Genomic DNA, 18704 nt, shown 5'->3' with positions numbered 1-18704 from the left:
TGCAATAAGCGTGAAATGAGTGCAACCAATACCATTGGTATGGTTCTGACAAACATGATCAACTCGAGTACTGTATTCAAACCCATGACTATAGGATTCAGGCATAGCTAAGGGATGCAACTCTATAAGTTACAGGTGGCGAATTAGACGAGTAGAAGATCGCTACCCGCTATATGAACTACAAGTAATATGGCGTGTGCCTCTCGACTGGATTTTTCAAATCAATGAAACATATTCTGGCAAGCTTCTGATATAAATATGATTAATTATGTTTAAGTTGAGCGTGAAAACGGTTCAATGTATAACATAGTTTAAATAAAGCAGTAAACTAAATGTCTACATAGAGAACTGAAAAAGAGCTATTCGAATAGTTTTCGAACTACTGTGACGTCATACGATTGTTAGCGTACCAGCTCCTCGGAGGAGAGTTTGGCGGTTACCGTGGCAGCGGGTAATATTTTTTTCAGTTGTCACATTCCTGAGAGGGGTGACACTGAAGCTTGAAATTAAAGTATTTTACACGAAGGTAAGATAAGATGCTTGCAGCAGCCAGGTAAGCGAGCCCGAATACCCGATCAAGTCAATACACTCTTACCCAAACGCAGCTTGCTGAAGGCCAAGAGTAACCCGAAAGTTCATGCCCCCTTGTTTTGGGAGGCTTAATAGTGTTGTTGGCCATATCGACTTCCTTCGATTCATACATGCCCAACAGGAGAAAACAGATTGCCTCAAAAACTGCACATAAGCAATGACAAGCTCATTGTGGAGGCAGAGCCACGGTCTCAAATACTAGGGTCACTTTACAAATTGCTTGATGAGTACCTCAGGAGCATTTCATCGCAGACTGACGTCACAGAGTGTCTGTCAAAGACATGAGGACTAGGGCATGGCAATGTATTGTGCAATACCAATCGATATTTGTCTTCAATCAAAGTAAGACGGGGAGGTGTTAAATGCAATTAGCGTCAATTTCAGCCCGCTGTTGTTGCTTGTTTTGTATTTCTTTACACTATTCAACACATCAACCTGAATTTGAGACGACTGTAATTGGATTAACACAATACGAGAAGCACCCTTGCCAAACCCCTTTAGCAAGTCCTTTAGCGGACTCAAAGAAAAGCCAAACCAGTAACTACTGGGTGAAGAGATCGGTATAGCAATTCTTCACAATGTTACCACTGCCTTAGTACCATTGGTGTTCGTGTTTACTTGTGTCAGAAATGACGTGACAATATGTTTATGCTTATGAAGTCATTTAACATATACCGTACGCGTGTGCATAGTGAACACAAGTCAAAACTCTTGTTGGTTTATTGCAGCACAATGTTTGCTCAGCCACTGAAAGACCATGTAAACACCAGACCATGTGGGATAACTGTCACTAAACAGAGTAAACATTTTTTTTCATAACACAATGTTCATAGTTCGAGAAGTAAATTCTTCTGAATAAAAAAAGGTAATAATTATCATATTACATAGGAATATCTTTACAAACAGTGAGTATGAAAATTGTTATCGCCTCTTTGAACACTACTGCATTTATATCAGGACCTCAGAGCCCTGGTGCTCCTAGGGGAGGCTACTCCGCACAAGGAATTGCGGCGCCTGTCAACACATAAGCTTTTTTCAACAAGTTAACTAAGTATATCCAACGTTTATTAATATGAACTTTCACTGCTTGTTGCAACGATTTTGAGCTGCGTAGTGCCTCCACGCCAGGTAAATATAATGAATAATACGGGTATGCGAGGAGAATTCATGATTTTACACATGCTGATTAGGAGAAAAAAGGTACTTTATGGATAACAACTTCTTTATATAAAGAATATAATATAGATATAATATAGATATAATATAGATATAATATAGATATAATAAAGGAATTACTATCCATGGAGAATCCTACTAATGTATTACTCACTAACTTCTAAAAATGCCAATCGAATAGATAACATGTACAGAGCATATTACATGCGGTTGTTCTTCAACGTTGTTCTTCAACGTCTGTATCTGTTACAAGTATTGTGATTATAAAATAATGAATCAAATGCAGTTCGTCTCTTTCACCTCCATTTACCTTTTACGACAACATAGTTCCCTTCGTCGGATAATCAAGACCCGTGGCGTGGATGTATTATATATAGATCTGAGCCTTGCACAACAAACGTATCTCTGTCTCCAGATGTCTGGCATATAGGGATAACGTTCATTAGATGCAGTGCCAGTGTCATCAAATGTCATGTCATTTCCTGTCCTCATCTTAGATGATGCAGAAATTAAGTCACGCCTACCTTGCACTGCACAGGATATTTGTCATGGACAATTTCTCATATTAACAAGATCACTTGTCCATTAATATCATTGGGAGTCTAAATGTATTTCTCGAGCAATTCCTTTGCAGGGCTTTATCGAATATTGGCCATGACGCCCCGGAGTAAGGTCATAGCGAAGGCGGGTTTTTGTCTCGCTGCGTCAGATGGTCATCTGATTCCCGTGCAGGGGTTCTGTAGCCTGAAACACTGCAGCAGCGACTATTTTACCATCATGTATATGTATAGCTGGGATTCGGAGATTCGGAGATCCTGTCAAGATGTTGATGGCATGTTTATATTTTCGTGAGTCTCGGTTTACATTAAATAACATGGAATGGTGGGACATGTTTTATTCATCACGCGCTGTATTTCTGCAACGACTGTTGTGTATTAAAGGGGTGTGGTTTCTTTTCCATTTTGGAAGTACTACAGATCATTTAATCAACAATCACACATACATGCACGCACGCACACCAAAAATATTTAATGATGGATCCCCAATACTCATCAGAAGACTGTGGAAACTTGCTCGTGATACGGTTAAGACGTGAAAGACTGACGTTTGTTGTCGTCATTGTGACTACCTTACTGGATATTCACATTTCTTACATCGGCTGATGGCCTCTCTGACGTCATATGGACGTCTGTGATAACAGGTTATCACTACACAGTATAAAGTAAATACATGAAAGAATTAGTAAGTGTTGGTATTAGTACAGTCAACTACTCAAAACATTTGGTTTGTTTGTCTCGTGGTTTTCTTTTTCGTGATTTTGTTTTGTTTTGGGGGTTTGTTTTTTGGGTTATGTTGATTTTATTTTCATTGTGTTTCTTTTGTCATAGCGGGAAGAAGGGCTTCGGATAACTGAAGCATATTTGCTCTCAATGCGTAACGAACTATGGTTATCACGAACTATGGTTATACCGAATAATAAGTGGTGGTCCTTTGGGGTCCCAACAGTCGCACTTCGAGGTATTACCATTAGCGTTGATATTGATTTTGGTATTCGTATTAGTGTTGTTATTTGTTGGCTTTAGAATTATTGTTGGTTCTAGTATTATTGTTGGTTCTAGTATTATTGTTGGTTCTAGTATTATTGTTGGTTCTAGTATCATTGTTGGTTCTAGTATTATTGTTGGTTTTAGTATCATTGTTGGTTCTAGTATTATTGTTGGTTCTAGTATCATTGTTGGTTCTAGTATTATTGTTGGTTCTAGTATCATTGTTGGTTCTAGTATCATTGTTGGTTCTAGTACTATTGTTGGTTCTAGTATCATTGTTGGTTCTAGTATCATTGTTGGTTCTAGTATCATTGTTGGTTCTAGTATTATTGTTGGTTCTAGTATTATTGTTGGTTCTAGTATCATTGTTGGTTCTAGTATTATTGTTGGTTTTAGTATCATTGTTGGTTCTAGTATTATTGTTGGTTCTAGTATCATTGTTGGTTCTAGTATCATTGTTGGTTCTAGTATCATTGTTGGTTCTAGTATTATTGTTGGTTCTACTTTGTTGGTTCTAGTATCATTGTTGGTTCTAGTATTATTGTTGGTTCTAGTATTATTGTTGGTTCTAGTATCATTGTTGGTTGGTTCTAGTATTATTGTTGGTTCTAGTATTATTGTTGGTTCTAGTATCATTGTTGGTTCTAGTATCATTGTTGGTTCTAGTATCATTGTTGGTTCTAGTATTATTGTTGGTTCTAGTATCATTGTTGGTTCTAGTATTATTGTTGGTTTTAGTATCATTGTTGGTTCTAGTATCATTGTTGGTTCTAGTATCATTGTTGGTTCTAGTATTATTGTTGGTTCTAGTATCATTGTTGGTTCTAGTATCATTGTTGGTTCATTGTTGGTTCTAGTATCATTGTTGGTTCTAGTATCATTGTTGGTTCTAGTATCATTGTTGGTTCTAGTATCATTGTTGGTTCTAGTATTATTGTTGGTTCTAGTATCATTGTTGGTTCTAGTATTATTGTTGGTTTTAGTATCATTGTTGGTTCTAGTATTATTGTTGGTTCTAGTATCATTGTTGGTTCTAGTATCATTGTTGGTTCTAGTATCATTGTTGGTTCTAGTATTATTGTTGGTTCTAGTATTATTGTTGGTTCTACTTTGTTGGTTCTAGTATCATTGTTGGTTCTAGTATTATTGTTGGTTCTAGTATTATTGTTGGTTCTAGTATCATTGTTGGTTGGTTCTAGTATTATTGTTGGTTCTAGTATTATTGTTGGTTCTAGTATCATTGTTGGTTCTAGTATCATTGTTGGTTCTAGTATTATTGTTGGTTCTAGTATCATTGTTGGTTCTAGTATTATTGTTGGTTTTAGTATCATTGTTGGTTCTAGTATCATTGTTGGTTCTAGTATCATTGTTGGTTCTAGTATTATTGTTGGTTCTAGTATCATTGTTGGTTCTAGTATCATTGTTGGTTCATTGTTGGTTCTAGTATCATTGTTGGTTCTAGTATCATTGTTGGTTCTAGTATCATTGTTGGTTCTAGTATCATTGTTGGTTCTAGTATTATTGTTGGTTCTAGTATTATTGTTGGTTCTAGTATCATTGTTGGTTCTAGTATTATTGTTGGTTTTAGTATCATTGTTGGTTCTAGTATCATTGTTGGTTCTAATATTATTGTTGGTTCTAGTATCATTGTTGGTTCTAGTATCATTGTTGGTTCATTGTTGGTTCTAGTATCATTGTTGGTTCTAGTATCATTGTTGGTTCTAGTATTATTGTTGGTTCTAGTATCATTGTTGGTTCTAGTATCATTGTTGGTTTTAGTATTATTGTTGGTTCTAGTATTATTGTTGGTTCTAGTATTATTGTTGGTTCTAGTATTATTGTTGGTTCTAGTATTATTGTTGGTTCTAGTATTATTGTTGGTTCTAGTATTATCGTTGGTTCTAGTATCATTGTTGGTTCTAGTATTATTGTTGTTCTAGTATCATTGTTGGTTCTAGTATCATTGTTGGTTCTAGTATTATTGTTGGTTCTAGTATCATTGTTGGTTCTAGTATCATTGTTGGTTTTAGTACTATCGTTGGTCTTGGTATTATTGTTGGCTTTAATACTATTGTTGGTATAGATGTTGGTATTACTGTTAGTATTAGTGCAAGTGCTAGTATTAGTATTTAGTATTTGGCAGTCCCGCAATACTCATATTAATACGCACCAGCATACCGCGTCTTTACGCGCCAGCAAAGATTTGTGCATACCAGTTACTGAAATGTCAGCTATCTATTGTCAATTTCCATAAACTGGTAATTAAATACAATAAGTCATATGGCAACACAATTACAAAAGTGCAACACATGTAAATTTCATCCACGTTAATCGATTGTATCCACATGACTAAATTTTATGTCGACCTTTCTTGCTATTACGTTTGACATGTTCTTTATAAAGGTTCCCTTGAAGTGTTTTTAACTGTCACAATATATCGCCATCTTCTATCAATTTGATAATTATGTATTCACGTGTTTTTCATGGAATCTCTTGGTGTTGTTTTGGGCTGATGCAATACGTCAGTCGGAATGCGTCAACACGTCAACAATGGCCGAGATGAAACAGTTAGAGCGTGGGTTTTAGGCACACTGAGGGGCTGCAGGAAATTGATAATCACGGGATTACTGAAACCACTGAAATTGACAGGATGTTCTGCTACAAATAGCATATGTTCAAAAGAGTTTACGTAAAAACACTCGACGTCATTTGGAGCGGATCGGACATTGACATTGCTGCTACTGGAATTTAGATGTACTGCTAAACAGTATTTTCCTTCCACCACTGCAGACTCTTCTGATGCTACAACAATTACTACTACTACTACTGCTGCTGCTACAACAATTACTACTACTACTACTACTACTACTACTACTGGTGCTGGTGCTGCTGGTTATTCACGTGCAGCTACTTACTGTTGTTGCCACTTCTACTACAACCACCTAAACTACTACTTTTACGACGACTACTACTACTACTACTACTACTACTACTACTGCTGCTGCTGCTGCTGCTACTGCTGCTGCTGCTACTACTACTAGAAGTAGTAGTAGAAGAAGAAGTAATTGGGGTTGTATGAGCAGTTGTAGCAGTATTATCACCAGTCGACACAGTAGTAGTAGTAGTAGTAGTAGTAGTAGTAGTAGTAGTAGTAGTAGTAGTAGTAGTAGTAGTAGTAGTAGTAGTAGTAGTAGTAGTGTGAGCAGTGAGCGAGCTTGGAGGTGCCGAAATCAAACTCAAATGTGACAGGGTGTAATAGTACCTTGGAGTCAACTTTGTGGTGGCCACAAAGTGAATACCAGATGGTGGCCACATGATTACGTACAAACACCTAACTGAGGGTACAGAAACGTGCAGTAACAGTGGACAAAGCTGTGAATGGGTACCGCGTAAGGATAAGAAAGACAAATTAACTCGGTGCATCCAAGTAGGCTGCAAGAGTTCCATGATCCCCACGGACTTGAGACTGAAAAGTTGATGTACCGTTGTGATAGACATCCAATGATCGTGGGAAAATCAAAGCGCCTTTGAGCAGTTGCACTGGCGAACTGGATATCGGCGCTCTACGAATGTCTAGTATGATAAAAAAAACACTGACGCTAGTGATGCTAATCTTACTACACTAATAAATGCAAGTACTGCTGGTAATGCTGTCTTTATTACCACTCATTTTCGCCAATCTATCGAAAGGTGTCTTAAATACACATGATGTGATTGCACAAAGTTTGTTCTCCACTTCTTCGGCAGGGCCTTTGTGTACCTTAAGTTCATATGTATATACTAGTAGCTGTCATTACTCGCTGTATAGCTCGGTGTACTACTCCGACAACTAAACATGTGTTTTGCAGTCACCATGAAACGGTGAGGTCACCAGATATTGACGAAAAGGTCAGAGTATCCTGCCTCATCGGTGGAACCTATTGCAAATATTTTCAGTTGTCATAACTGACGAACATCGGGACCCCGTTCAAAATAATTCCTCTGAGATCTAACGCTTCCAAACATTGTTTCTTTTACTGTCAATCAGGATTGCACATCCAAATCAGATATCTGTGAAATGATTTCTGTATACTTGTCGCATAACTGAATGTCTTTACCCTGGAATGAATGCGGAGAGATGTCAACCGTCTGTCTTACTCAAACGATTTAAACTTCTTTGCTCGAGATCCACAGTGACAACGTATTCCGAGGCATCGACTGTGCCCTTCGTATTAGGTGTCTAAGACCCGTATGTGCAAACCTTGAAGAGTTTCAAAACAACGCACTCGCCAGGAAACATTAAAGAGTTATAAAAATAACACACACTCCAGGAAACCTTGAACTGTTTCAAAATAACACACACTAGGAAACCTTGAAGAGTTTCAAAACAACACACACTAAGAAACCTTGAAGAGTTTCAAAACAACACACACACCAGGTGTTCAGTATCTGACTTTTATCAAGATAAGTTGCAACACACACAAATGAAAGTCGCTGCCGTTCCTCTGTTATGTCATAGCCAGTATCTGGCCAAGTGCCTTCGAGTCATGCACTACAACTCAGTAAACAGTATTTTGTGACTTGCAGTTCCTTCAGACTCCTTACAGTAATTTGTGCCAGAAGAAACCAGCAACTTGTACGACAGAAACATACACAACGACGTAGGGTTTGTTAACAGTTTTTGGTAACCACTACACCCAACACAGCCACCATTACAACCACTAATCCTAACAACGCCACCACTACAACCACTACTCCTAACACCGCCGCCACTACAGCCACTACTGCTAACACCGCTACCGCTACAACCACTACACCTAACACCGCCACAACTACAACTACCACTCCTAACACAGCCACCAATACAACCACTACTCCGTTACCACTACAAACACTACTCCTAACACCGCCGCCACTACAACTACCACTCCTAACACCACCACAATTACAACCACTACTCCTAACACCGCCGCCACTACAACTACCACTGCTAACACCGCCACCACTACAACCACTACTCCTAACACCGCCACCACTACAGCCATTACTGCTAACATCGCCACCAGTACAACCACTACTCCTAGCATCGCCGCAACTACAACCACTGCTGCTAACACCGCTAAAACTACAACCACTACTGCTAACGCCGTCACCACTACAACCACTTCTCCTAACGCCGTCACCACTACAACCACTTCTCCTAACGCCGTCACCACTACAACCATTTCTCCTAACGCCGTCACCACTACAACCACTTCTCCTAACGTCGTCACCACCGCCACTTCTTCGACCCTGCTACTGCTACCACTTCCACCAATCATACGACGGTGACAACTGCAGCCCTTTAACTCCTCTACATTTACTCATCCTCGAGATTCTAGAGGTTCGAGGTAAGATGGACCCAGTCACAAAACACGAGGCAACAGTCACGTGACAAATTCTAACTACGTCATAGTTCACAAACATTGTAAAAATGCAATTAACTGACGATTCGCTACTTTGTATTCAACCTTGTATTACCATAGCAGCATATCATAATATCAAAGAACGAACATAGAAGGAACATGGATCTGGCATAACTATAACTCTTAATGTAAGCAAATCACCTTAAGTACCGCAAACGATACTTGCAACGTGGATATGCCATCAGCATTCGAACTGAAAAAATGGCAAGCCATATCTGATATTAACACGGAGAAGTCACTTTTGATAACAGACACTAGAACGGTGGTATTTTATAAGCCAGTAATTCTATGTTTTACTGCATGTGGTCATTAGAATTGTAAATCTTGTACAAGGGTGATGCTGCTTTGTTAGACAGTGTATATACGTCTCGGACAACAGAATGTATACACTTCATTGCATATTAGAATGAGGAGAATATATAAGACAGTAAGCGGTGATTCTTTGTAAGGTACTATTATGTTGATGCTTTGTTCGAAAATAGAGCAAATAGAGTCGATTTGTTGACAATAAAACGATTTTACTTTGGAAGAAAATAAAACGGTGATTCTTTGTTTGACAATAGTACAGTCATGTGCTGCCTTATTAAAAACAAAACGAATAAACTTACTAAAAAGCTCTGACAAAAGATCGATTATACATTGTGAGACAACAAAACGACGAAGCTTTGTTAGAGTGATGACGCTGAGTTGAGCATTTTTAAAGGGCGATGCCTTAGCTCATTCTATGTGGTCATGTGACTAAATTCCAAATTCTGTGTTTATCACTGGTTTCTCCCATGAGTATTTGACTTTCCTTTGCGTGTGTTCTTCTAGCGAACATATGGTAACATCACTGTGTCATGACGGAAGATCCATGCTTATACATGGAGTCGGATTGGACGCCTTTGATTTCTTACGAAGCTGGAAACAGGTTATTGTGTATCTGTTTATGGTGGACGTAGAGGTGGGTAATATGCACCAAGCAAATGATAGACACATGTGATCAATGTTTCACATGTTGTTTTGTGGGGAGACGAACTTGAGCCTTTGGCGTAACCAGAGAATGTTTTAACCACTGGACTGTCCATGCGCCACGGATACGCAGGATAAGAAGATTGTTTAGTAATGTTGAACCCTTGCAGTGGTTTCTCTTCCTATCATCACTCAGATATCCTATCACCCTGCTTTCAATAATGGCCTCATATTAATCTTAGCTTGACCTTAGGTGCAGTAGGTATATATAGTAACTATAAATGTCGAGGATCAAGCTTCTGGGTTGACTAGTCTACTGAGGCACATTAATATTGAACCTGAAATATTAAATTCTTTTTATTGCTAAATGGGGTTACAGAGACTCATACACTTAGTGGATCATCGAAAATGACTTATATAATCACAAGCTAACAACGTTTTAGTGTTATATTATGTTTTAAATGTCCTTTGTTTGTGTAAACGTAGGGGTGCAGGCAGTTAGGCCCACACATGATAAATGTGGACACTAAGCCACCGTTCATCTTCACTTTATACCTGTGAACGAAAGGCGCATGTGCCCGTCAAGGTGCTTGTGAACGTTACGAACACGTAAATACATGTGCATACATGATAAACGCGAAGGCACAGAGAATGGATGCATGATTTCTGTAAACACTAAGACCACGTGCATGTGTACATGATATATGTGAATTCTACGAACACGACTGCGTATGCATGCTCTCTGGGAGCATTGAACACGTGCATGCACAAATCACTTCTGTGAACACAAAAACACTTGTACACGGGATGTATGTGGCTTTCATAGACACGAAGTATATTTGCACGTGTTTTTTTTTTGCGAGAGTTACATTCTTCCTATTTAGGTATTAACCAGGAAACGAAGATGATAATCCTTCGCGTTCTCATATGCTCTTCAAGAAGAACGGCTCTGGTCCTGAGTCGTGGCTCTGAGTCTGACCTGACAACCGCAGTGGTCATCCTGGCTGAGTCAGCGTTCAGTTGTACCCAGCTTACACAACAGTTGTACCCCGCTTAACTGATCGATGCTCACTCAGCTACACAAAACGGCTGCATATGTACTATCGGCTGTTGAGGAACCGGTAGGCGTCTGATAGTAAGCGAATTCACTTTAAATTAGAAGCAGTAATTGCTCTTCGTAAAATCGTTATAAAACGAAACTGATAGTTTAGTCGCCGTTAAACTTCGATTTATGAGAATGTTTGGTTGTAACGATCTGAAACTTTCGCTGTTATTGTGGGAAACAGTAATTTATGATAAGAGTGCCATAGAAAGGTAGCTTCAGATATGTTCAGTTCATCAAGTAAGAATCCTCAATCTGAATCACCAAATATTTCAAAATATAACTTTAGGCGCTAGATTGGATGTTATGAAAAAAATACAACAAAATACATGATTACAAGGCGAGCGTTAATACACGTGTCCATAACAAAACTGTATTGCACATGAGATGTTAAAGTTATGGCACCCCACTCAATGCCAGAACTGGACAAGTCTTAGTAACTTTTGAGATATTATTTCTATTCTACTACACGTAAACAGATCATGATACTGAAACGTCATTACAGCTTGAGAAGCAGACTTGTGATGTACTTACCCGAGTGGCACTCTGTGTTCTTTGAGGCCGCCGACAGAAAAGTCATCAACCAAACTGTAACAATCATAGGAGAAAGATGTAAGTGACAACATCCGAGCTAGCCTACTTCGTAATACGTTGCTATGGCAACCATCGGACGCTGGGCTGTCAGCGAGTCATGGCGTTATGCAGTATGCTGTTGTATCATTCATGAGTCGAGGCTCCTCTCTCTATCCCGAGCATATGTGTGGCCAGTCTGAGAGAACCGCTTCATATAGGTCACGGCACAAGCACCGGCAGTGTAGGGAGCTTGCAGACTTACGCAATCTGTTGCTTGTGGGGTTAAAGTTGCACGGTGATGATAACGTTTGTCTCCTCAGTAACTTCTCCTCACCTCCTCAGGGAAACGACGATGATTTTTTATGACCACATGTGACAGATTACAGATCTGTTTTGAATACGCTCTATTAAAACTGGCATCCGCGCGATCTCCCCTTCCTCCTCGACGTGTGCTATGAATGTTAAGACAGGAGATCCTATATATATCAGCATGGCCCCATTCTGCCCTTGCGAATAGGAATAAATTGACTTTAAACCCATTTCACTGACTAGTAGTTATGAATCATGCAAGTACTCCGCTATACATAACCTCATCACGACGTCGACATAGGGTCATGTATCATCACAATTGCTTCAAATAAAGTAAATGACTAAAAAACAGCTGATGTCTTTGATCCTAGTAGTTACGTATTTAAACGTGGAATCCACTGAGGCTAATTCCAGTCACACCGGACTCGTGGCAATTAAAAACAAACAAATCTTTACATCCTTTTTATGACCTTTCGAAATCCTTACTAAATTGACTTCAACGAGAACCGGACGTATATTGACTGGAAACGGATAAGGGAAACTTTACAGTCGCCTCTCTTGAAATCTTTTCAATTTTGAAAATAATCATCAAATACAGACTCTTAAAGTTTCAAACCTGGCAAATGTGAAAAAGCAGTTCCATAGATTCTCCTCAAATTGATCGTGACGGTCGGGGGCTTAACCGTTTAATACTGCACTCCGGCTCCTTACATAACGCCGCGAAACACAAGTCGATGCTGGGTTCAGAACAAAAACGAAATCACGATCTCATTAAGGTCCACAAATGGTTTTGAATTATCACTAAGCAGCGCCAAGCCAAGAAAGAATATTCAATGTGAATGCAGTAGAAAGCAAGAGAAAGCGTCATTTAGATTCCCCTCCGTCGCTACTGAGGTTCACGACCAGAAGAAGAGCGACAAAGTGCCCCCATGCAACTATTGCTCTCTTGCGGAATGAACAGTCACAGGATATCGAACCGCTTTATGGTAACAGATTCTGAGCCGATTTACGACAAAAGATGATTGAAATCACACCGTGAGGTTTAACTGGCGGAGTCGAGCTTAGCCTGGCTGTTAGTGACAACCCTATGTTCATAGCGTGCGCTACCGATTCCCGAGAGACAACTGCCTGAGATGTGACACCGAAAATTGAATACAATCCAACCCTGGGGCTATATATAGTCTATATTTAAAACACTGCTCGGAGGCGTTTATGGATCTTGCCAGTTGTATGAAAAACTCGACTTTCAAATGAAACTGATTAGAAAGTATATTGTTTCACTTTGGTTGTAATCAGATTCCTGTATTAAGGACTTTAATGATGGGGAGAATTGACACCTCTTCGCTTGAGTAGTTAAACTCTCCAGAGTTGCGTGCCCTTGGTGTGCATGGATCAGCTGATACTTTGTTCGTTAGATTAGCCCCGATCCCATCGAAATCTGACATCTGATGTTTCACCACTTCGAAATTGTATTTGACTCAAAGTTTGACTCCTCACTAAAGATTATCATTGTACTGACATAACCAATTCTTCTGTCTGAAGATACCAATATACACCTACCTACCATCAGATAATCCATCATATCACTTGCCTGTTTTAACCAGTACGTTCGCGCTGACAACACCAAGGCAAGACGGACCGCTTCGCATCAAGCTTCTGGACTTTCTAAAAGCGCAGGTGCATTTATGGCTAAATGTTGGCCTTTACATTTCCATCAATAGCCTACCTTACATTCAAAGGATTGAGTGAATTTCGAAGTGATATGGTGGCGCATAAACTTAGAAATATTTCTGTTGATACCTAGTAGTATGCTGGCCGACTCGTTTAAAACACTGCTTTGACATAAATCATTTCACAATGATGACAAGTAATGCTATTGATGATCTTGCTTTTAGCTATAACATACAAGTTACTCACGAGGCATTGTGCAAGCTGTTATAACCGTAAAGAGGTTTGCCAGGAGAGACTATCAGATTGAAATAGTTTTGCAATTTCTTTACCAGAAGAAGAGAGTCATTTTTATGATGAATCAGTTAAATACATTTAAGAGTAGACTTTACGTATATACCTTTATGCTGAACATCCAAACAAAATAACTTGGTGCACATAAATGAAAGCGATGAATAAAACCCTTCCAGGCACACAAGATAAATTTGCTAAAGTTCAGTGCTAAATTTCTCACTGTTTCTTACATTGAATGCAAACAAAACTCCGTAAGAACTCTTGTTAATCGTACGTTGCGCCTCCAATCTACTATAGCTCAAGCTAGGTGCTTCCAATCTACTACAGCGCAAGCTAGGTGCCTCCAGTCTACTATAGCTCAAGTCAGGTGCGTCGAATCTACTACAGCTCAAACTAGGTGCCTCCAGTCTACTGTAGCTCAAGTCGGGTGCGTCTAATCTATTACAGCTCAAGTCGGGTGCGCCCAATCTACTACAGCTCAAGTCGGGTGCGTCCAATCTACTACAGTTCAGTCTAGCTACCTACAATCTGCTGTGGATCAGGCTAGGTCTCTGTAATGTACTACAAGTCAAGCAAGGTAGTATCTACTACAGCTCAGACCATGTACCTGCACTCTACTACAGATCATGATAGCTACTTGCAATGTACTATAACTTCAGCTGGCTACTTACGGTCTACTACAGCTCAAGCTGACTACCTCCAATCTACTACAGCTCAAGCTAGCTACCTACAATCTATTACAGTTGAAGCCAGGTGTCTACCATCTACTACAACTCCAGATAGGTACCTGTAATATACTACAACTCCAGTCTACTACAACTCAAAGTTACCTACCTGCAGTCTACTAGAGCACAACATAGGTACCTGCAGCTGCAATCTACTAGAGCACAACATAGGTACCTGCAATCTACTACAGCTCAAGCGAAGTACCTACAGTTTACGACAGCTCAACATGGATACCCGCAATGTACTGTAGCTTCGGTACCTGCAATCTACTAGTCAAAACCTTACGCTAAGTAAGTCTAGACTACTGAAACTCAAGCTAAGTACCTCCAATCTACTAAAAGTCCAGCTGGGTATCTCCAGTCTACTAACTAGGCAAAGTACATTTAGTTCACCTCTGCGGTACTATCAAGGCACGTGTTCGGTAGTCCCTACTTCCTACTGACATACTTGACACAGACTGTATGTAGAACATGCAATACGACACGACAAGCCCCAATCACGTGTCGCCGAGGCCCGATGAGACGTCGTGACGTCAATGACACTAAACCTTGCAAATCTATTTTCAAAGTATTATTGCCCTAGAGAAATAATAAATGAAATTTGTCTGCGGACAAATGTCTTCATGTCACCTGAGCAGAGTGCACTGTCTTTACATAACAGGTTTGCTTTACGATGTGATTGTAAGAGAGAATTAAAAAATATACTAGTAGCAAACATAATGCCTGATTATATTTTTTTATTACAATTCTATCAAATCGTAACTTTTTCAACTGTACCCATGTTAGGCCTTCACAAACATCTAAGTGCAGATAAAACACTGGTATAGCTTTCACATAATTCCTCAGCAGTGAACCTACTTGGAGGACAGCGATGAATAATACGTGCAACATACGCGCTCAATATTCTTTAAACTGCAACAAAGGTTTGCATCTCACCTCTATCATCAATGACATATATGAAATCCGCAGCATACTGTGATACTATAACGCTACAAGTAATAGGTGAATACATCAACTGGTCTTGGGTGACGTCAGTACATCACTTGTTGGTAAATGATATTGATATATTACAGCGTTAAACTCGAGCTCTGTCACCGTTTCAGAACTGATTTCCATCTGTAAAGCGTATTCTCTCCCAGTCACGTCGCTGCCACCGACGTACAGTTCGTGCCCATTGCAGTCTGCCCTGATGGTGTATACGGGGCAAGGTCATCCCAAGGATGACGTTGTGAAGCCCCCATATTGGCCAGACCCTATGTAAGTCTAATATCCGTGATGGCTCTTTTTATTTATTTATTTATTTATTTATTTATTTATTTATTTATTTATTTATTTATTTATTTATTTATTTATTTATTTATTTTCTGAGAGTCGCGTTGTTCGCGGTACCATGTCATGTTCTGGGGGATATTTTCTACTTGGGTTCAAACCTGTACAGCGTTCTTGTTGTCTACACTGTTACTTTAAAAGTGGTAACGTTCATTTGCCCAGTTGTTGTTTAGTTGAGTGTGAATTTTAATGGTTACAAATTCGATGATGATGTAAATTCTTCATTAACTAAAAATCAATTTAATAGCACCTGGTGTTCATGCTGATACATCGCAGACCTATGAATGGTATCAATTTATGAGGAGGTACAGGCTCCCTGTCTTGTAGTCCATCTTGTTATTCAACAAACAAACAGATCAATCGGAGTCTGAATCAAACGACCTTGACACCCTCTGTCGTAGCCGCAGCCGGCTCAGCCACATCCCCGGCACAGACAACAACAACCTGCCTTCAGATCTTCCAGTCCATATTTAGACACAGTCTTGGACAGAGTAGAATATCCTACGAAAACTTTTTATTGGGAAAAGCCACAATTTGGACACAGACTTGGTTCAAGGCAGTCTGACGATTCGATCAAGTAAACGTTCCCAGTATGCATATACCCCATATAAAGGAATATATTTTCGTATGGTATTGCACCAGTGCTGACTAACCTACTGATTAAGTGCATATAACACTTTCAGTTTCAAATGAATGTCACACTCGAGGTGTTCCGTGATCCACTAACTGATATGTTCTGCAACCCAATCACTATATGTCAGCTATCGGCTATACTGTAGCCCAGTGGTCGATTTGTGAGCTATATCAGTTGTACTGTAACCCAATGGTCGAGCTATATCGGCTGTACTGTAACCGAGTGATCGGTTTGTGAGCTATATCAGCTGTACTGTAACCCAGTGGTCGATGTGTGAGCTACATCGGATGTACTGTAACCCAGTTTTAGATTTGTGAGCTATATCGGCTGTACTGTAACCCAGTTTTAGATTTGTGAGCTATATCAGATGTACTGTAACCCAATGGTCGATTTGTGAGCTATATCGGCTCTACTGTAACCCAATGGTCGATCTGGGACCCACATTGGCTGTACTGTAACCCAGTCGTTGAACCGTTGATTGGTTGATGTTTGACCTCTAACGGCTGTACTGTAACCCAGTGGTTGATGTTCGACCTATAACGGCTGTACTGTAACCCGGTGGTTGATCTTTGACCTATAACCGCCGTACTGTAACTCGGTGGTTGATGTTTGACCTATAACGGCTGTACTGTAACCCGGTGGTTGCTCTTTGACCTATAACCGCTGTACTGTAACTCGGTGGTTGATGCTTGACGTATAACCGCTGTACTATAACTCGGTGGTTGATGCTTGACGTATAACCGCTGTACTATAATTCGGTGGTTGATGCTTGACGTATAACCGCTGTACTATAATTCGGTGGTTGATGCTTGACGTATAACCGCTGTACTATAATTCGGTGGTTGATACTTGACGTATAACCGCTGTACTATAATTCGGTGGTTGATGCTTGACGTATAACCGCTGTACTATAATTCGGTGGTTGATGCTTGACGTATAACCGCTGTACTATAATTCGGTGGTTGATGCTTGACGTATAACCGCTGTACTATAATTCGGTGGTTGATGCTTGACGTATAACCGCTGTACTATAATTCGGTGGTTGATACTTGACGTATAACCGCTGTACTATAATTCGGTGGTTGATACTTGACGTATAACCGCTGTACTATAATTCGGTGGTTGATGCTTGACGTATAACCGCTGTACTATAATTCGGTGGTTGATGCTTGACGTATAACCGCTGTACTATAATTCGGTGGTTGATACTTGACGTATAACCGCTGTACTATAATTCGGTGGTTGATACTTGACGTATAACCGCTGTACTATAATTCGGTGGTTGATGCTTGACGTATAACCGCTGTACTATAATTCGGTGGTTGATACTTGACGTATAACCGCTGTACTATAATTCGGTGGTTGATACTTGACGTATAACCGCTGTACTATAATTCGGTGGTTGATGCTTGACGTATAACCGCTGTACTATAACTCGGTGGTTGATGCTTGACGTATAACCGCTGTACTATAATTCGGTGGTTGATACTTGACGTATAACCGCTGTACTGTAACCCGGTGGTTGATCTTTGACCTATAACCGCCGTACTGTAACTCGGTGGTTGATAATTGACGTATAAAGGCTGTACTGTAACCCGGTGGTTGATGTTTGACCTATAACGGCTGTACTGTAACCCGGTGGTTGATGCTTGACCTATAACCTGTGTACTTTAACCCAATGGTTGATGCTTGACCTATAACGGCTGTATTGTTGATGCCTGGCCTATAATGTCTGTACTGTAACCCGGTGGTTGATATATTGCTTATAACAACTGTACTGTCAGTAAGCGACATATATCATGTCAGTCTCAGCGTTTCCACGACCAGAACGAACGCGAGGTACACAATCTATCTGAGCGCATGCTGATTCGGGGGCCTCACTATGTAAGCTGTTCTTATAGCAATCGCTTACAACTGTCTCCGTTGTCGAGTATGCCGAGGGCAGAATCGTCGCAGATGGTACATATTATAGTACTGTGAAGCATCTGCACAAAGTAGAAGGCACTGTACGTGTTTGCCTCGAGTGTTTTGTGTATGTGCATACATCACGGAAAACACGGTAAATTCATTTAATATTCAAATAATGTTGGCAGCCACCCGTGAGAATGGCAGACTGTTTTTTAAACAAAACTCTACAGACACTATCAGTATGTTTTGATAAGATTCGTCTGCATTTGGCATGTTTGTTTTCATTTATGATTATGCTTGTGTAAATTAAACTGATCGGATTATTGTCAGTGTAACCTGATGACATTACGCAAAAGAGTAAATTCAATAAGTCGAACCCAGCCCCAAGCCGCGAACCCTGAATTGTAAGTCTACATCGCATAGTTAGGATTGTTCTTCAGCTACCCACGATTG

At 39.9% G+C, this 18704-nt stretch overlaps 1 protein-coding gene across 1 annotated transcript in view; it reads right to left on the bottom strand.

Annotated features, from left to right (window-relative positions):
• The window catches only part of LOC137298902 (UPAR/Ly6 domain-containing protein qvr-like), a 44801-nt gene that overhangs the window by 14306 nt on the left and 11791 nt on the right, over nt 1-18704 (bottom strand). Inside the window, exon 2 of the mRNA XM_067831268.1 lies at nt 11346-11399. Coding sequence (XP_067687369.1) covers nt 11346-11399 — 54 coding nt within the window. The remainder of the gene's footprint in view (nt 1-11345; nt 11400-18704) is intronic.

The sequence above is a fragment of the Haliotis asinina genome, chromosome 10 (assembly GCF_037392515.1).
Source record: "Haliotis asinina isolate JCU_RB_2024 chromosome 10, JCU_Hal_asi_v2, whole genome shotgun sequence".
In the NCBI taxonomy this organism is placed as follows: domain Eukaryota; kingdom Metazoa; phylum Mollusca; class Gastropoda; order Lepetellida; family Haliotidae; genus Haliotis; species Haliotis asinina.
Note: the sequence above shows the minus strand (reverse complement) of the source record. Positions and strands in the feature narration are given on the sequence as shown.